Source organism: Pan paniscus, chromosome 20 (assembly GCF_029289425.2).
Source record: "Pan paniscus chromosome 20, NHGRI_mPanPan1-v2.0_pri, whole genome shotgun sequence".
Lineage (NCBI taxonomy): Eukaryota > Metazoa > Chordata > Mammalia > Primates > Hominidae > Pan > Pan paniscus.
In genome coordinates this window covers 38,408,487-38,424,077 of record NC_073269.2, presented here as the reverse complement: position 1 = coordinate 38,424,077, position 15,591 = coordinate 38,408,487, and the positions used below count along the sequence as shown (strand labels likewise).

The window sequence follows — 15,591 nt, the reverse complement described above, 5'->3', positions numbered from 1 at the left end:
ACTTCATGATTTTTGGTATATTCACAGAGTTGTGCAACTCTCACCTCAGTCTAATTTTATGACATTCTCATCACTTCGAAAGAAACCCATATCCACTAGCCATCACTCTCCATCATCCCCTACCCCCAGCTCCGGCAACCACTGATGTACTGTTCTCTACAGATTTGCATATTCTGGACATTTCACAGAAATGGAATAAAGTGCAGTCTTTTTTAGCTATCTTCTCTTACTTAGCATGGTGTTCTCAAGTTTCATCCATGTTGCACCATGTATCAACATTCTTTTTTATTGCTGAACACTATTTATTGCACAGCCGGACTACACTGTTTATGGAAGGGATATGGGCATTCGGGTGGTTTCCACTTTGTAGCTATGAATCACACTGCTATGAATATTCATATACAAACATTTTTGCATGGATATGTTTTCATTTCTCTTGGGTATGTATCTAGGAGTGGGATTGCTACATCATATGGTAACTCTATATTAAAATCAAGAAATGCTGAGGAAATGCTGTTTTTCAAAGTGACTACACCATCTTATAATCCCATCATCATCAATGTATGAGAGTTCTGATTTCTCCACATCCGCGACATTTGTCTCTGTTTTTTAATTTTAGCCATCCAAGTGGGTGTAAAGTGGTATCTGCTTGTGGTTTTGATTTGCATTTCTCTGATAGCTAATGACGCTGAGCATCTTTTCCTGTGTTTATTGGACATTTATGTATCTTACCTGGAGAAATATCTACCCAAATCCTTTGCTATTTTATCATTGAAAGAGTTATAAGAGTTCTTCATATATTCTGGGAGTTCCTGATCAGATATATGATTGCAAATATTCTCTCTCGTTCTATGGGTTGTCTTTTTACTTTCCTAATAGCACACTTTTGAGTACAACAGTTTTAATTTTGATGAAGTCCAATTAATCTGTTTTTGTAAAAGTCACTTGTGCTTTTGGTATTGTATCTAAGGTTTGTGCTACTCCAAGGTCAGGAAGAGTTATTACTATGTTTTCTTCTAAAAGTTTTGGTTTTAGCTCTTACACTTAGGTCTGTGATTCACTTTGAGTTAGTGTGTACAGTGAGAGGAAGGGGCTCAACTTCATTCTTTTGCATGTCGGTATCAGTTATTCCTGCACCATTTGTTGAAAACACCATTAATTCTCCATTTAGTTATCTTCACACCCTTGTTGAAAATTAATTGACCATTTCTTATGCGGGTTTATTTCTCTCTCTCAATTCTATTCCATGGGTTTATGTCAATTCTTCTGCTAGTATCACACTGTCCTGATTACTATAGCTTTGTAGTAAGTTTTGTAATTGGAAAGTGTGAGTCTTCCAACTTTACTCTTCTTTTTCAAGATTGTTGTAGCTATTCTGAGTCCCCTGAGTTTCCATATGAATTTCAGGATTAGCTTGTCAATTTCTGCAAAAACTCCTCCTGGGATTCTGAGAGGGAATGTGTTGAATCTGTAGATCAATTTGGGGAGCACTGCCATCTTAACAACAGTAAATCTTCCAATCCAAGAACGTGAATTATCTTTCCAATCTAGGCGTTTAAAACTTTCAACAATGCTTTGTGGTGTTTTGTAAAGCGTAAATTGTCACTTTGTGTTACATTTGTACCTGTGCATTTGACCCTTTTTGATGCTCTTCTTTCTAGGAAGTGTTTGTATCCTTTGTTCCCTTTTCTCATTGGTTTATAAATGGTTTTCTCATGGATTTGCAGGAACTCTTAAGGATACTAACTCATTTACAAATGCTTTTTTTCCAAAAACATCTTTCTGGTTGCCTTTATTTGTGGGTGTTTTTTGATGTTTACAATTCTTTTTATATCAAGTGAGAGTATTTCTAGAAAAAGGGGCAGTTTGTGTAACAACAAGATTGTATAGTTTTATATACATTCAAAAGAAAAATTGCTGATGAACAGGCAAAAATGTAAAATTGAGCAGTACTGTGTATTAGGAAGTCCTGGATTATCAGCGGTGTACTGGATATTCTTTCCCAGTTCTATTAGTACAGTACAGTATAGAAACAAGGCAGCAAGAATATAGTTGACCCCTGAACAACACAAGTCCAATTATACATAGATTTTCTTCTGCCTCTGCTACTCCTGAGACAGTAAGACTAACCCCTCCTGTACCTCCTCCTCGGCCTACTCAATGTGAAGACGATGAGGATGAAGACCTTTGTGATGATCCACTTCCACTTAATAAACAGTAAGTATATTTTCTCTTCCTTTGGATTTAATTAACATTTCCCTTTCTCTAGCTTACTTTATTATAAGAATATAGTATATAATGCATCACATACAAAATATCTGTTAATCAACTATGTTATTGGTAAGGCTTCTGGTCAACAGTAGGCTACTAGTGATTGAGTTTTTGGGGAGTCAAAAATTGTGTGCAGATTTTCAACTGCTGGGGGGAGACATCGGCACCAGTAGCCCGTGTTGTTCAAGGGTCAACTGTATATCCTTTCTGTGTAGAATAACTACAGCTGTCTTCAATGGATCGTGTCCTTGCTCCTCATCACCATTCATAATAACCACAGTTAATATCTGTTTAACATTAATAAAATAGCAAGCATTGTTCCATACGACCCCACATATGACTCATTCAAACTTAGGCAGCCTAGTTGTAGAGTCTGTGTTCTTAACCACTATGCAATATTGGCTACCACGTAAATAGTAGCACAGAGGCTCAAAACTTTGTTTTACACATTTTATTTGTGTAAATTTAAGGGATATAAGTACGGTTTCGTTACACGTACATAACATATACTGATGAAGTCTGGGCTTTTCGTGTATCTATCACTCAATGTGAATTATATCCATTAAGCACTCAATACCCACCCACCTCCCACTCTTCCTGAGATCAGAACTTTCGAAGTCTGTTAAGATTGAAAAGTTTTTAATGTTCCAAGGTAATTATGGAGAAGGTTTGCAATTTTACTAATCTTTCAAAGAGCCAGCTCTATCTATCTATCTATCTATCTATCTATCTATCTATCTATCTATCTAATCTATCTATCTATGAATGAAACGGAGTATCTAATCTATCTAATCTATCTATCTATCTATCTATCTATCTATCTATCTATCTATCTATGTATCTATCTATGAATGAGACGGAGTTTCGCTCTCATTGCCCAGGCTGGGGTGCAATGGTGCAGTCTCAGCTCACTGCAACCTTCGCCTACTGGATTCAAGTGATTCTCCTGCTCAGCCTCCTAAGTAGCTGGGATTACAGGTACCCACCACCACGGTCAGCTAATTTTTCTATTTTTAGTAGAGACAGGGTTTCACCATGTTGCCCAGACTGGTCTCAAACTCCTGACCTCAGGTGATCCGCCTGCCTCAGCCTCCCAAAGTGCTGGGATTATAGGCAGAGCCACCGTGCCCGACCAAGCTAGCTCTTTTTAATTAATTCTATTATTCATGTTTCCAATAGCACTGATTTCTGCTCTTTATTATTTTCTTCTCCTGGCTTGAATTTATTTTGCTCCCTTTTTTAAGGTGAGAGCTTGGATGACCGATTTCAGACTTTCTGTCTTTTCTAATATAAGCTTTTTAGTGCTACACATTTTCTTCTTAATACTGCTTTGGATGTGTCCCACAAATTTAAACATGCTTCACTTTCATTTTCATTGAGTTCAATGCTCTCTGAGGTTCCTCTTAGACTCTTTTTTAGTGTATATCTTTATATATTTTTAAAGTGGTTATTCTGGCTATTACTACTATAGATGTAATAGTGAGCTTAATTCCCAAGTATTGAAACATTTCCTGTTATCTTTCTGTATTGATTTCAAATTTGAATCCATTGTAGTCAGAGATTATATTCTCTATAATCCTAATTCTTTTATGTTTGTCATTGTTTTATGGCTCGGGAGATAGTCTATGTTGGTAAGTATTCTGTGAATGCTTGAAAAGAATGAGTATTCTGCTGTTACTGGGTGGAGTTTCTATAAATGATCATTAGATTCTGTCGGTTGAAGGTGTTGTTGGGTTCTATATCTCTGATGATTTTCTGTCTGGTGTTCTATCAATTGTCCAGAGAGATGTGCTGAAGTCTCAAACTGCAATTGTGAATTTTTCTATTTCTCCTTTCAGTTCTGTCAGTTTTTGCCCCACACACGTTGCAGTACTGTTGTTTGGTGCAGGTACACTTAGGATTGCTATTTCTTCTTGGTACATTGAACGTTTTATCATCATATAATGTTCTGTTCTGTCCCTAGTAATTTTCTTTGCTCTGATATCTACTTTCTCTGATATTAACATAGCTACTCCTTTCTTTTGATTGATACTTGCATGTTGTATCTTTTTCCATCCTCTTACTTTCAATTTATCTATATTGTTGTGTTTGAAGTGTGTTTTAGACAACAGCTGGGTCATGCTTTTTAAATCCACCCTGCCATCTCTTTAATTAGTATATTTAGATCATTTACCTTTAATGTAATTATTGCTATTTTAGTCTTAAATCTGCTCTTTTATTCTTTTTTGTTTGCTTGCTTCTAATTCCTGCTTTCTTCTTCCTGCCTTCCTGTAGGTTATCTGAACATTTTTAGAATTTCATTTTTATTTATCTGTACTGTTTTTTCATGTACTGCTTCGTATAGTTTTTTAAAGAGGTTATTCTGGCTATTACATTATGCATTAATAACTTATTACGGACTAGTGGTATAGACATTTTAACTGTTTGAGTGAGGCATAGAACCCTAACCTCCATTTAAGTCTCATTACCCTTCCCATTTATATTGTTAAAGTATTTCTTTTACATATAGAGAACCACATAAGACAGTGTTATAATTTTTGCTTCAGCTATCAAATATAATTTTTTTTTTTGAGACGAAGTTTCACTCATCTCCCAGGCTGGAGTGCAATGGCACAATCTCGGCTCACTGCAACCTCCACCTCCTAGGTTCAAAGCAATTCTCCAGCCTCAGCCTCCTGAGTAGCTGGGATTACAGGCACCCATCACCACACCTGGCTAATTTTTGTATTTTTAGTAGAGATGGGGTTTCGCCATGTTGGCCAGGCTGGTCTCGAACTCCTGACCTCAGGTGATCCACCCACCTCGTCCTCCCAAAGTGCTGGGATTACAGGTGTGAGCCACCACGCCCAGCCTCAAACATAATTTAGAAACTCAAGAGAATAAGAAAAGTCTGTTATATTTATTCACATTTTTACTTTTTTCATCGCCTTGTCTTCCTTTCTGATGCTCTTAAATTCCTTATCATTTCCTTTCTGTTTCAACAACTTCCTTTAGCTATTCTCTTACGGTAGGACTGCTGGCAATATTAGTTTCCTTAATTGAGAATGTTTTGATTTCCCTTTCATTCCTGAAGGACATTTTAACTAGGTATAGGAGTGTAGGTTGACGGGTTTTTTTTTTTTTTTTTGAGATGAAGTCTTGCTCTGTCCCCCAGACTGGAGTGCAGTGGCGCGATCTAGACTCACTGCAAGCTCCGCCTCCCAGGTTCACGCCATTTTCCTGCCTCAGCCTACCAAGTAGCTGGGACTACAAGCGCCTGCCACCATGCCTGGCTAATTTTTTGTATTTTTAGTAGAGACAGGGTTTCACCACGTTAGCCAGGATGGTCTCTATCTCCTGACCTCATGATCCGTCTGCCTCGGCCTCCCAAAGTAACGGGATTACAGGCGTGAGCCACTGCGCCCAGCCTTGACAGTTCTTTTTTTCTGCATCTGAAAATACTAGGCCACTTCCTTTTGGCCTCCATTGTTTTTTGTTTTTTTTTTTTTTTTTGAGACTGGGTCTTGCTCTGTTGCCCAGGTTAGAATGCAGTGGTGCAATTACAGTTCACTGAAGCCTCAATTTCTCCCACTTCAGCCTCCCAAGTATCTGAGACCTCAGGCACGTTGCTACCATGCCTGGCTAATCATTTTATTATTATTATTATTTATAGAGATGGGGTTGCATCATGTTGCCCAGGCTGGTCTCAAACTCCTGGGCTCAAGCAATCCACCAGCCTCAGCCTCCAAAAGTGCTGGGATTACAGGCGTGAGTCACTGTGCCCAGCCCCTCCATGGTTTTTGATGAGGAATTCACTGTCATTTAAATTGGTTTTCCCCTATAGGTACAGTATTTTTCTGACTACTTTCAATTTTTTAAAATGTATCTTTAGTCTCCAGAAGTTTGATTATAATGTGTCTCAGTGTGGCTCTATTTGGATTTATCCTGTTTGATATTAGTTCAGCTTGCTGATTCTGAAGGTTTATAGCTTTTGCCAAATCTGAGGAAATTTCAACTATTTTTTCCGAAAGTATTTCTTTGCATACTTTTTTCAGCTTCAGTAAACTCTTTTCTTGTCTTCTTCTGGGATTCTGATTACCTGAATGTTAGACTTTTCATTATAGTCTCACAGGTCCTTGAGGCTCTGTTCATTTTTGTTTCATTCTATTTTTTCTTGTTGTTCAGATTAGGTAATTTCTAAATTGTTCTATCTTCAAGTTCACTGATTCTTTCCTCTGACTACTTCATTTTGCTGTTGAGTCCATCCACTGAGTTTTAAACTTTGATTACTGGAATTTTTCTGTTCTAAAATTTCCACTTGCTTCTTCTTTGTATCTTCTACTTCTTTGCTTAGAGTTTGTATTTTCATTTGTTTCAAGTGTGTTTGTAATTGCTCAGTGAAGCTTTTTTTTTATGATGGCTGCCTTAAATTCCTTGTAAGATAATTCCAATTTCTGTGTATCTCAGTGTTAGCATCTATTGATTGTCTCTTTTCACTCAAGAGAGATTTTCCTAATTCTTAATATAAGAATTTTTTTTTCTTTTTTTTTTTTGAGACAGAGTCTTGCTCCGTTGCCCAGGCTGGAATGCAGTGGCCCCATCTTGGCTCGCTCAAGCTATTCTCCTGCCTCAGCCTCCTGAATAGCTGTGATTACAGGCACATGCCACCACAGCCAGTTAATTTTTGTATTTTTAGTAGTGACGGGGTTTCACCATGTTGCCCGGGCTGATCTCAAACTGACTTCAAATATCTGCCTGCCTTGGCCTCCCAAAGGGCTGAAATTACAGGCATGAGCCACTGCGCTCGGCCTAAGAAGTGATTTTTAACTGTATCCTATTACATTATGGGACCCTGGATCTTATTTAAATCTGCCATGTTAGCAGGCCTCCTGTGACACCATGTGTCTTGGTCCATTTAGGCTGTTATCTAACAAAATACCGTAATCTGGGTAGCTTATAAACAACAAAAAAGTTACTTCTCATAGTTCCGGAGGCTGGCAAGTCCAAGATCAAGGAACTGGCAGATTCAGTGGCTGGTGAGGGCTTATTTCCTGGTTCACTGATGGCACTTTCTTGCTGTGTCCTCCTCACATGGTGAAAGGGGTGAAACAGCTCCCTTGTGCCTGTTTTATAATGGCACTAATCACCTTCTAAAAGGCCCTACCTACCTCCTAATACAATCACCTTGGGGATTTGGGTTTCAACATATAAATTTGGTGGGGGACCACAAAAACATTCAAACTATGCCAACGCTATGCTAATGGGGAAAGAAGGGTGCTGCCTCGGTACTTTCAGACGGAAATGGAAGTCCAAGGTGTCCACTTGCCCTCCATTGACATCTGGGGGTCAGCAGAAGGTGTACTTCCTTATTGCTGGGTGAAGGCGAAAGTTCAGGCTCTCTACAGGTCCCTGCTGACACATGCTGGCTGGGAGAAATAGAGGTGCGTCACCACTGCTCCCTACATGGCCTGCACCGACAGCATGGGGTAGGGCAGTAGAGAAAGGCTTATTACATCTGGGTGGTGGTTAGAGTCTCAACCTCCCTGTTGGCCTTCTCTGACACCATCCTGATAGAGAGGGGACAGGATGTCTCATTACCACTGAGTGAGAGTTGAAGTCCAAGTTTCCCAAGTGGCCTTCACAGATGTCTCTGGGAGATGGTGAAAGTTCTGGTTCCCCACTAGACTTCTCTGACATAGCTCTGGCAGGAAGCAAGGCATGCCTAGTGACAGCTAGGTGAGGGTAGGAATCTAGGCTTCCCACTGAACTTTACTGATGGAGGTGGGAGTGGAGCTGTGGTTTTGCTTTTGTAGCATTTCGCTAGAATAAGGCAGTTAATGTTTGAAAGTTTTCTGTCTTGTTAGGCTTCCTCTCTTCTGGTCCTTTTGCTAGAGGGAGGAGGCTTTTTGTTTGAGTCCATTGTTATTCCCAGGTTTCTGACTTCTCCAGCACCCAGTCAAGGATATATGGGGCAAAAAGAAAACCCAAGAAACTCGCTGTCAAATTTTCCCTCTGGTCTCAAGGTCCCTAGGCAGTCAGCTTCTCTCTACCTCTCAAATTCCTCTTATGTTTGTTATATACATATACTGTCTAAGGTTTTTCAATGTACTTTGGGGAGGAACGGGGAGAAATGTCTCTACTCCCTCTTGTCTGGAACCATATAGGGTACTTAACATGATCTCTTAAGCATTTATCATGAATGCGTCTGTTTCCACAATAGATTAAGAAAACTTTATTAACCTCCATATTTTAGCCTTTAATTAAGCAAAAGTATACACTTTATAATATGCTTGCTGTTCTGTTTTACTCTGTTCACATTTCTGACTGGAAACTCGAGGTTTTGCTGGTAAGAGTTTCATCATTCATGAAAAGATGACAAAATGTACTGTAGAAGGTACTGCTTCTTGTCACCACACTGAGCTCTGAATTTGTATTACCTTTTTCTATACCAATTATTCCAACTCTTTCCCATTTGACATGGTTAGAGAGAAGTGATTCTAATTTATGAAGAAACTAAGTTAAATCACTTGCCTAAGCTGAAAGAGCCAGTTATTTTCAGACCTGACAGCAGCAATTTAGTTTTATAACTCAGGATCCTTTCATTGTAATAATGTTCCTCCTTAAAGTCTGATAATTAAAACTACTTCTAATACCAACACAGTTTCAAATGTAAAAGTTGAACAAAGTTTAGAACTAAATATAAAATCAATTAGCTATATTATTTTAAAATGTTGTGTATGTGAGCCAAAACAGTACCTTTGCTTTCTAATTTTAAAAGAGATACATGTTCAGATGGGCACAGTGGCTCACACCTATAATCCCAGCACTTTGGGAGGCCGAGGCAGGTGGATCCCTTGAGGTCAGGAGTTCAAGACCAGCCTGGGCAATATGGCAAAACCCTGTCTCTACTAAAAATACAAATATTAGCCGGGTGTGGTGGCATGCACCTGTATTCCCAGCTACTTGGGAGGCTGAGGCAGGAGAATTGCTTAAACTCTGGAGGTGGAGGTTGTAGTGAGCCAAGATCGCGCCACTGCACTCCAGCCTGGGAGACAGAGTGAGACTCCATCTCAAAGAAAAAAAAAAAAAAAAAAGAGATACATGTTCATTATCAGAAAAAATCAAAAGATCTAAAGAACAAAAAGAATATGCAGAACATCAATCGTGTAGCTGACTGTTGATACTTTACTGTGTATTTTTCCAGAACCTTTACTCATTTTCTCTATGTTTCGCTTTTTCAAAAAAATATGGGGGAACTAATGGTTATATAATATTTGATTGCATAGATATGCCATCATTTATTTAAGTATACCCTATTGCTATTGGCTCAAGTCATTTCCAGTTTTTTATTTCTTTTTATCTTTTCCGCCCAGCTTTTTCTTATTACAATACAACTAAAATGAACATGGCAGATTATTTACTTAGGACAAACTTATAGGGGTAGAAATGTTGGTGAAAAGGCAAATACATTTTTAGGCTTTTGATACCTACTGTGAAACTACACTAAAGAAAGATTATAGGAGTGTATAGGTTACCAGCAGTGTAGGAGTGGTCACTGGCACACCTGCAGAAACACTAAACATTTCATATACATATATAAACTTAGTCCTATCTACTTGCTCTTGCTGTATTCCACCTTCCTATTCTGCCCCCACCCCTGACATCCCACCCAAATTCTACCCTCATTTGTGATCCAGGTGGTCCAGTTCTAGCTTCTTACTTCTGTAAACACTTCTCTGCCTAAAAATAACTTTTCTTCTTTTAGATATATCAGTATTGCTAATTAGCAGCTATCATTTGTCTGCTTGTTCTTGTTGTCTGTGATCTTTGTTTCCCAAGCTAAAAGGCAAACTGTGGTTATGACAATGAATTACACATATTGGCATATTCTGTAGTGCCCATTCTATTACAGTGTCTCAGTAGACAGGCAATGTGTATTTCTTGGTAGACTTTTATGTTTCTTAATTCAGACTCAGTCAGTTATGGAAGCTTACTGGATCTCCTTTGATATGGAATAAATGAGCACAAATCCTTGGGCTATGCTGCTGCCTTAGATATGGAGAAAGTATTTTATTATACTTGGGAAATATTTAAGTTACTACTACTTTAGAATACTAACTATAAGCCATTTTAAAACTGTACGCAATACATAAAATCATATTTTTGCACATGAAAAAATGTGATTAAATGGCAGCAGCAGACACTAGGAGACAGATACTGGTTTCTTTATTTCACATGTGACTTTCAGCTAGTCAACAGGGATTCACATCCCATATTAGTTAAATGTGACTATGAAAATTTTATAAAGTACTACAAAAAAGCTGTTATATACCTATTGAATTCTTTTTTAAAAGTGGCAGTACACAGTAAGACATTTTAAAAGAGCTATCTTATATTTTAAAATTTAAGTCATCTCTATAAATAACAATTGACTTAGGCATTTATGCCCCAAAATAAATCCATTCCATTTTTTAACTTAAAATAAGCAAATAAAAGTTAAGATGGTCAAACTAGGCTTCATAAATTACTCAGCTTCAATTGGCCACAGCAAATTTACAGCAGATATAAGAAACAGCTTCAATTTTATCCATAAGTACTTGCATATTTTCATCTCATTCTATGATATAAAAACACTAAATGGCCAAAATCTCAAGTGAGAAAAGAAAGCAAAGCTCACCTTCACTGCTGGCAGCATGTCCAGGGAGTCCAGTGTGAATAGCACTAATGCTTGCATCAGCATCATAAATTGATTAAATTGCCATGTCAGACTAAAGAGAAAAGTTGATATGAAAATGGCAAGAAGTGTCAGCCTCTGTAAAAAGAAAACCTTTGTATAATTTACATGTCTCTAGTAATAAAAAACCTTGCAGACAAGTTTTCTCAAGAGCAGCCAATATCTCTATAAACCAAACAGAAAAACCATAAACTGTTGCTCTGAAAACCCTTGCATTTGTTATTTAAGCTCTAACTATCATAAAGTGACACTTTGCATATAAATATTCACATACGGTGTGTGTATTCCACACTATTATGGAGGCGATAATGCACCAAATCACATCTCAAGAGCAAGGGCTTAAAAATTCTGACAGTTTGCAGAAATTGTGTGTGGGTTTGCTGCAACTATTTAAGGGTAGATTATGTAGAGTACATTTTTAACATCAAAAATGAAAACATTTTCTTTGCAAAGTAGAAAAAAGCTCACGAAAAGAAAACTTAATTTAACTCAAGTTTAAAAATTGGTCATGGAATAAGAACTATTCACATGCATTGGGATACTAAGCACATCACATTTTTTGAAGCTTCACATATAAAATTGGGGGATTAAAATATATGAAATTTTAAAAACACTTACTTCAGAAAGAGGCTGTAAGTTTGGTCTCAGGAAATATGTAATTGCTGCTATCTGAATTGCAAAGAATGGCAGCGCCCAGTTCTCCCTCAGTGGGATGGTAAACTCAACTCTTGTGGTATCTATTCTGCACAAAAGAAAACACAAATGGCCAAAGTGATAGTTTTTACAATAATTTCCTCGAAGACTTCCTCAACGAAAGATATATTACATTAAGGACAAGTATACTTAAGATTCTGGCCACTGGTTCTCAATAATTGTCCTTATCATCATCATCATCATCATCATCATCATCCCTGTAATATAAAATTGGCATAGAGAACATTTAAGTGCTCTGTCCATGGGTATGCCCTTAGCACCTAGGGTTCAAGCCCAGGTTAGCCTTACTCCTAAACTCACAAATGTATCATGCCAAACCCTTACTTTCATTTCTCCCTCACTTTATTAGTGTCAAGAGGCAATATACATTTTCCCTCTCTCTGTATTTCTTTGGTGTTTTTTATACTTGAGTCTTAAATATGTCATTGACAGTATTTTTAAAAAAACTTCCTGCCTCTCTAGAATGTGAATCCCAAGAGGGCAAGTATGGGTAAAATTTTTCATCTTTGTACACCATCCCCACACATACTAGGCATTCAATAAATGATACACTTATGTAACACATAATACACGTGTGTGTATCTACATCTCAAACAAGGTACCTATATCTACATATATCTCTCTATAAAAGATATAGATATATATGAAACAATGTATCAAACAATGTATCTATATCTACATATATCTCTATATAAAAGAAATATATATAGATGTCTGTAATATCTGTATCTATATACAAAATGTAACCTTTTAAGCCTCAACTTTATCATTTCTAAAATGGGGATAATAATAGTATCTACTCTATAGGGTTCTTAGAAGAATACATATAACACATATTGTAAAGTGCTTGGCATACAGTAAACCCCCAACAGGACTGTCATAACACGTAATTTGCTTAGACTTACAAAATAAAACCTGTATTAGAACTCATGTTCAAGTTTTAAGACTCCTATTGAATACTGGTATTGCCATTATAGATCAGGCAATAATTTAATGATCTTGAATATGTTTTTTTAAAATGTGATTTCATAACGCTCTACTGCTTATAATAGTAGATATTAAATAAGGCAAAAATGCCCTTGCATTTTATCTTTAAGCTCTACTAACTGAGAGCCATACACAACCCTATTAGGGTTGATAGTGAAGATATAATTAAAACTTTTTAGGCAAGGCACAGTAGCTCATGCCTGTAATCTTGATATTTTGGGAGGCCAAGGTGGGAGGACTGCTTGAAGCCAGGAGTTCAAGACCAGCCTGGGCAACATAGGGAGATCCTGTCTCTACAAAAAACAAAAACAACCCCTAAATAAATAAAATTTTTAAAAATCTTCATTGGCTTTAAAAAACAGCAAAAAAAAACCCCAAAAAACTTTTTAATGACTGATACATTAATTACCTTGATCTGATCACTATACACTCTATATGTATTGAAATATCACTATGTAGCCCATGAATATGTACAATTATTATTTGCCAATTTAAAAAAACCCTTTAAGAGATGAGATATGTGGCTGGAGAAATCTTGATCACCCAGCAAACAGATAATAGGTTTGGGATTATTATGAATGATTTTCTTGATATGCAATTCAATGCTCTCTGTTCCTCAGCTGGAATTACATGTAAGTAGCACTTTCTCCCTAACTAAATAAGAAAAATTGAGTAAACCACCAGGCAAACCAAAGAGAAACTGCTCCCAACCAAACAAATGTGGCAGAAGAAATTTCTCTGAGCTGGAAATGAAGTGACTTCATTTTTACTTGTATTTTGGAAAAAAAAGAAGCATACTGACTCCAACTCACCTATTTGTGACATACCAGAAAGCTGCCAACAGTCCTGACAGCCACGTACCACTGAGTAGCCAGCTGGTTATGTAGAGAGCTGTGACATAGATCGCCTGGAGCCCAAATAAGGTGTAAATATAAAAATAAACCGGCTCTAAATATTTCTGTAAAAGGGAACAATAAAACATGTTTGTCAGGTGAGCCCTAACCCTCCTCATTGCCATTTAAAACATGACAGTAGGAATACAATATGCAGGAGCTTGCCCCTAATTCCAAGCAGCAAGCCCACACCCCTTTCATCTATTAGAGAAGTGTTCGGGTAGCCTTTCTTCCCACCACCGAGAAGAGACAGGGGAAGGAAGTCCGTGACAGGTCTGGCTTCACTCTTTACTCTAGAAAGTTTTATACCTAACTTTGTCCGATGAGACGTCATTCACATGAGAAGTGGTCATTGTGATTTGCTGACTTTACAAATTTTTTCTCTCAAAGATCCATCAGGGGTGAATGTGTAATCACTCCTGATTACAGAGAGCAAATGAAAATATTTATTAGCTTCTAGACCGCATACATACATAAGCCAGGAAGCATCTGTGTACAAAAACCTTATATCCTATGTAAATAAAAAGCAGTATCTTATAAAGTTCATAATATACATGGAAAAAAATATAGTATTGCTTATTTTCTACTAAACCAGTTGAAGATCAGAAAGACAGATGTGATAACTTTCAGCTCAAAATGGCAGACTTTGACTTTCATCTGATATTAATAATTCAATATCACAAAACATACCTGTATGGGTAGAACTCTATATAAAATACTGAGAAAAACCTCTTGGTAAATATTCATTCGCTGAAGGAGGTTAATTGTCTTCATAGATTCAGTTTTATTATCATATATTAGGCCATGAAAACCTAAGATAGATATGTGAAAAGTCAGGAAGAAAATAATTACACTCATAATTATTCACTCATTCAAAACTATGCACAGATTGTTTAGTAAGTGCTAGAGACTGTGGTAGGCATTGGGGATATAAGAGTAAGCAAAAAAAACATACTCCTGCCCTCAAAGAGCTTACCACATATTCGATGGACATCATTTAAACATTTACACAAACATAGGTAAATTAAAACTTTTGTAACTGGAATGAAACCACCACCACCACCACCACCACCACCACCACCACAAGGTCCTTCTCTAGAAATGTGGGCAAGAGGATTTCACATTTCTCCACCCTGCCCTCCTGCCATGCAACCTGCAGTATCTCCTTTGGGAGAGTATACATGGCCTTCCTTCTCCACTCCCCAGAACGGCTTTGGCCATGTGCTCTAACCAGTGGCATGTAAGTGGATGTAAGCCATAGCTGAGCAGAGGCTTTAGAAGACAAGGCATGTTTCTACCAGCTCTTGCTCTTGCCCTCTGCCACGACACTGGCACATTCCAAATAGGGCTTGAATGAGCAGATGTTGGGGGCAGACCAGAGCTGCAGCTCCCTCACAGCAGACATGTCATGAGAAGGATGAAGGAGAACTTGACCTGCTGTTATAGAGATCCACAGCCACAGAGGTCCTCTGTCACTGTAACCAGGCTAATTAATCCAAGGCATGAATGGATAGTTCACAGAAGAAAACATGCACACAGTCCTTCCACACAGGAGAAGATGCTCAACCTTGCTCCTATTAAAACAGTGCAAATTAAAACTACCCTGAGGGATGCTAGTTCTCACCTACTGCCTTTGCAAAAAAAGTTTTACAATACACTCTGTGAGATTATAAAAAAGTAGACTCCTATATACTACAGTTGGGAATACAAAATGGTGTCATCTCTATGGAGAGGAATTTTGCAGTATCCAGCAAAATCACATATGAATTTACCCTTTGACCTAGAAAGCCCGTGTCTAGGAATCAATCCCACACAAAGGCTGGCAAAAATACAAAATGACATTGGCACAAGGTCACTCATGCAGCACCATTTGTACCAGCAAAAGATTGATCCAAAACAACCCAGATGTCCCTCAATAGGAGGTGCTGTGGACTGAAATGTGTCCCCCACAAATTTGTATGCTGAAGCCCGAAGCCCTAATATGACTGTTCTTGGAGACAGGGCCTACAGGAG

At 37.8% G+C, this 15,591-nt stretch overlaps 1 protein-coding gene across 4 annotated transcripts in view; it reads right to left on the bottom strand.

Moving 5' to 3' along the window:
• DPY19L3 (dpy-19 like C-mannosyltransferase 3) overlaps positions 1–15,591 on the bottom strand; it is an 80,062-nt gene that overhangs the window by 35,045 nt on the left and 29,426 nt on the right. For 3 of the 4 annotated variants that reach the window (XM_034946348.3, XM_063599537.1, XM_034946349.3), the window contains exons 5-8: positions 14,269–14,390; positions 13,498–13,643; positions 11,603–11,726; positions 10,928–11,062 (exon numbers count right to left, since the gene is read on the bottom strand). In XM_034946348.3, coding sequence (XP_034802239.1) covers positions 10,928–11,062; positions 11,603–11,726; positions 13,498–13,643; positions 14,269–14,390 — 527 coding nt within the window. Of the gene's footprint in view, positions 1–10,927; positions 11,063–11,602; positions 11,727–13,497; positions 13,644–14,268; positions 14,391–15,012; positions 15,151–15,591 lie in introns of those variants that run through there. The other variant, XM_063599538.1, reaches the window with a different exon arrangement.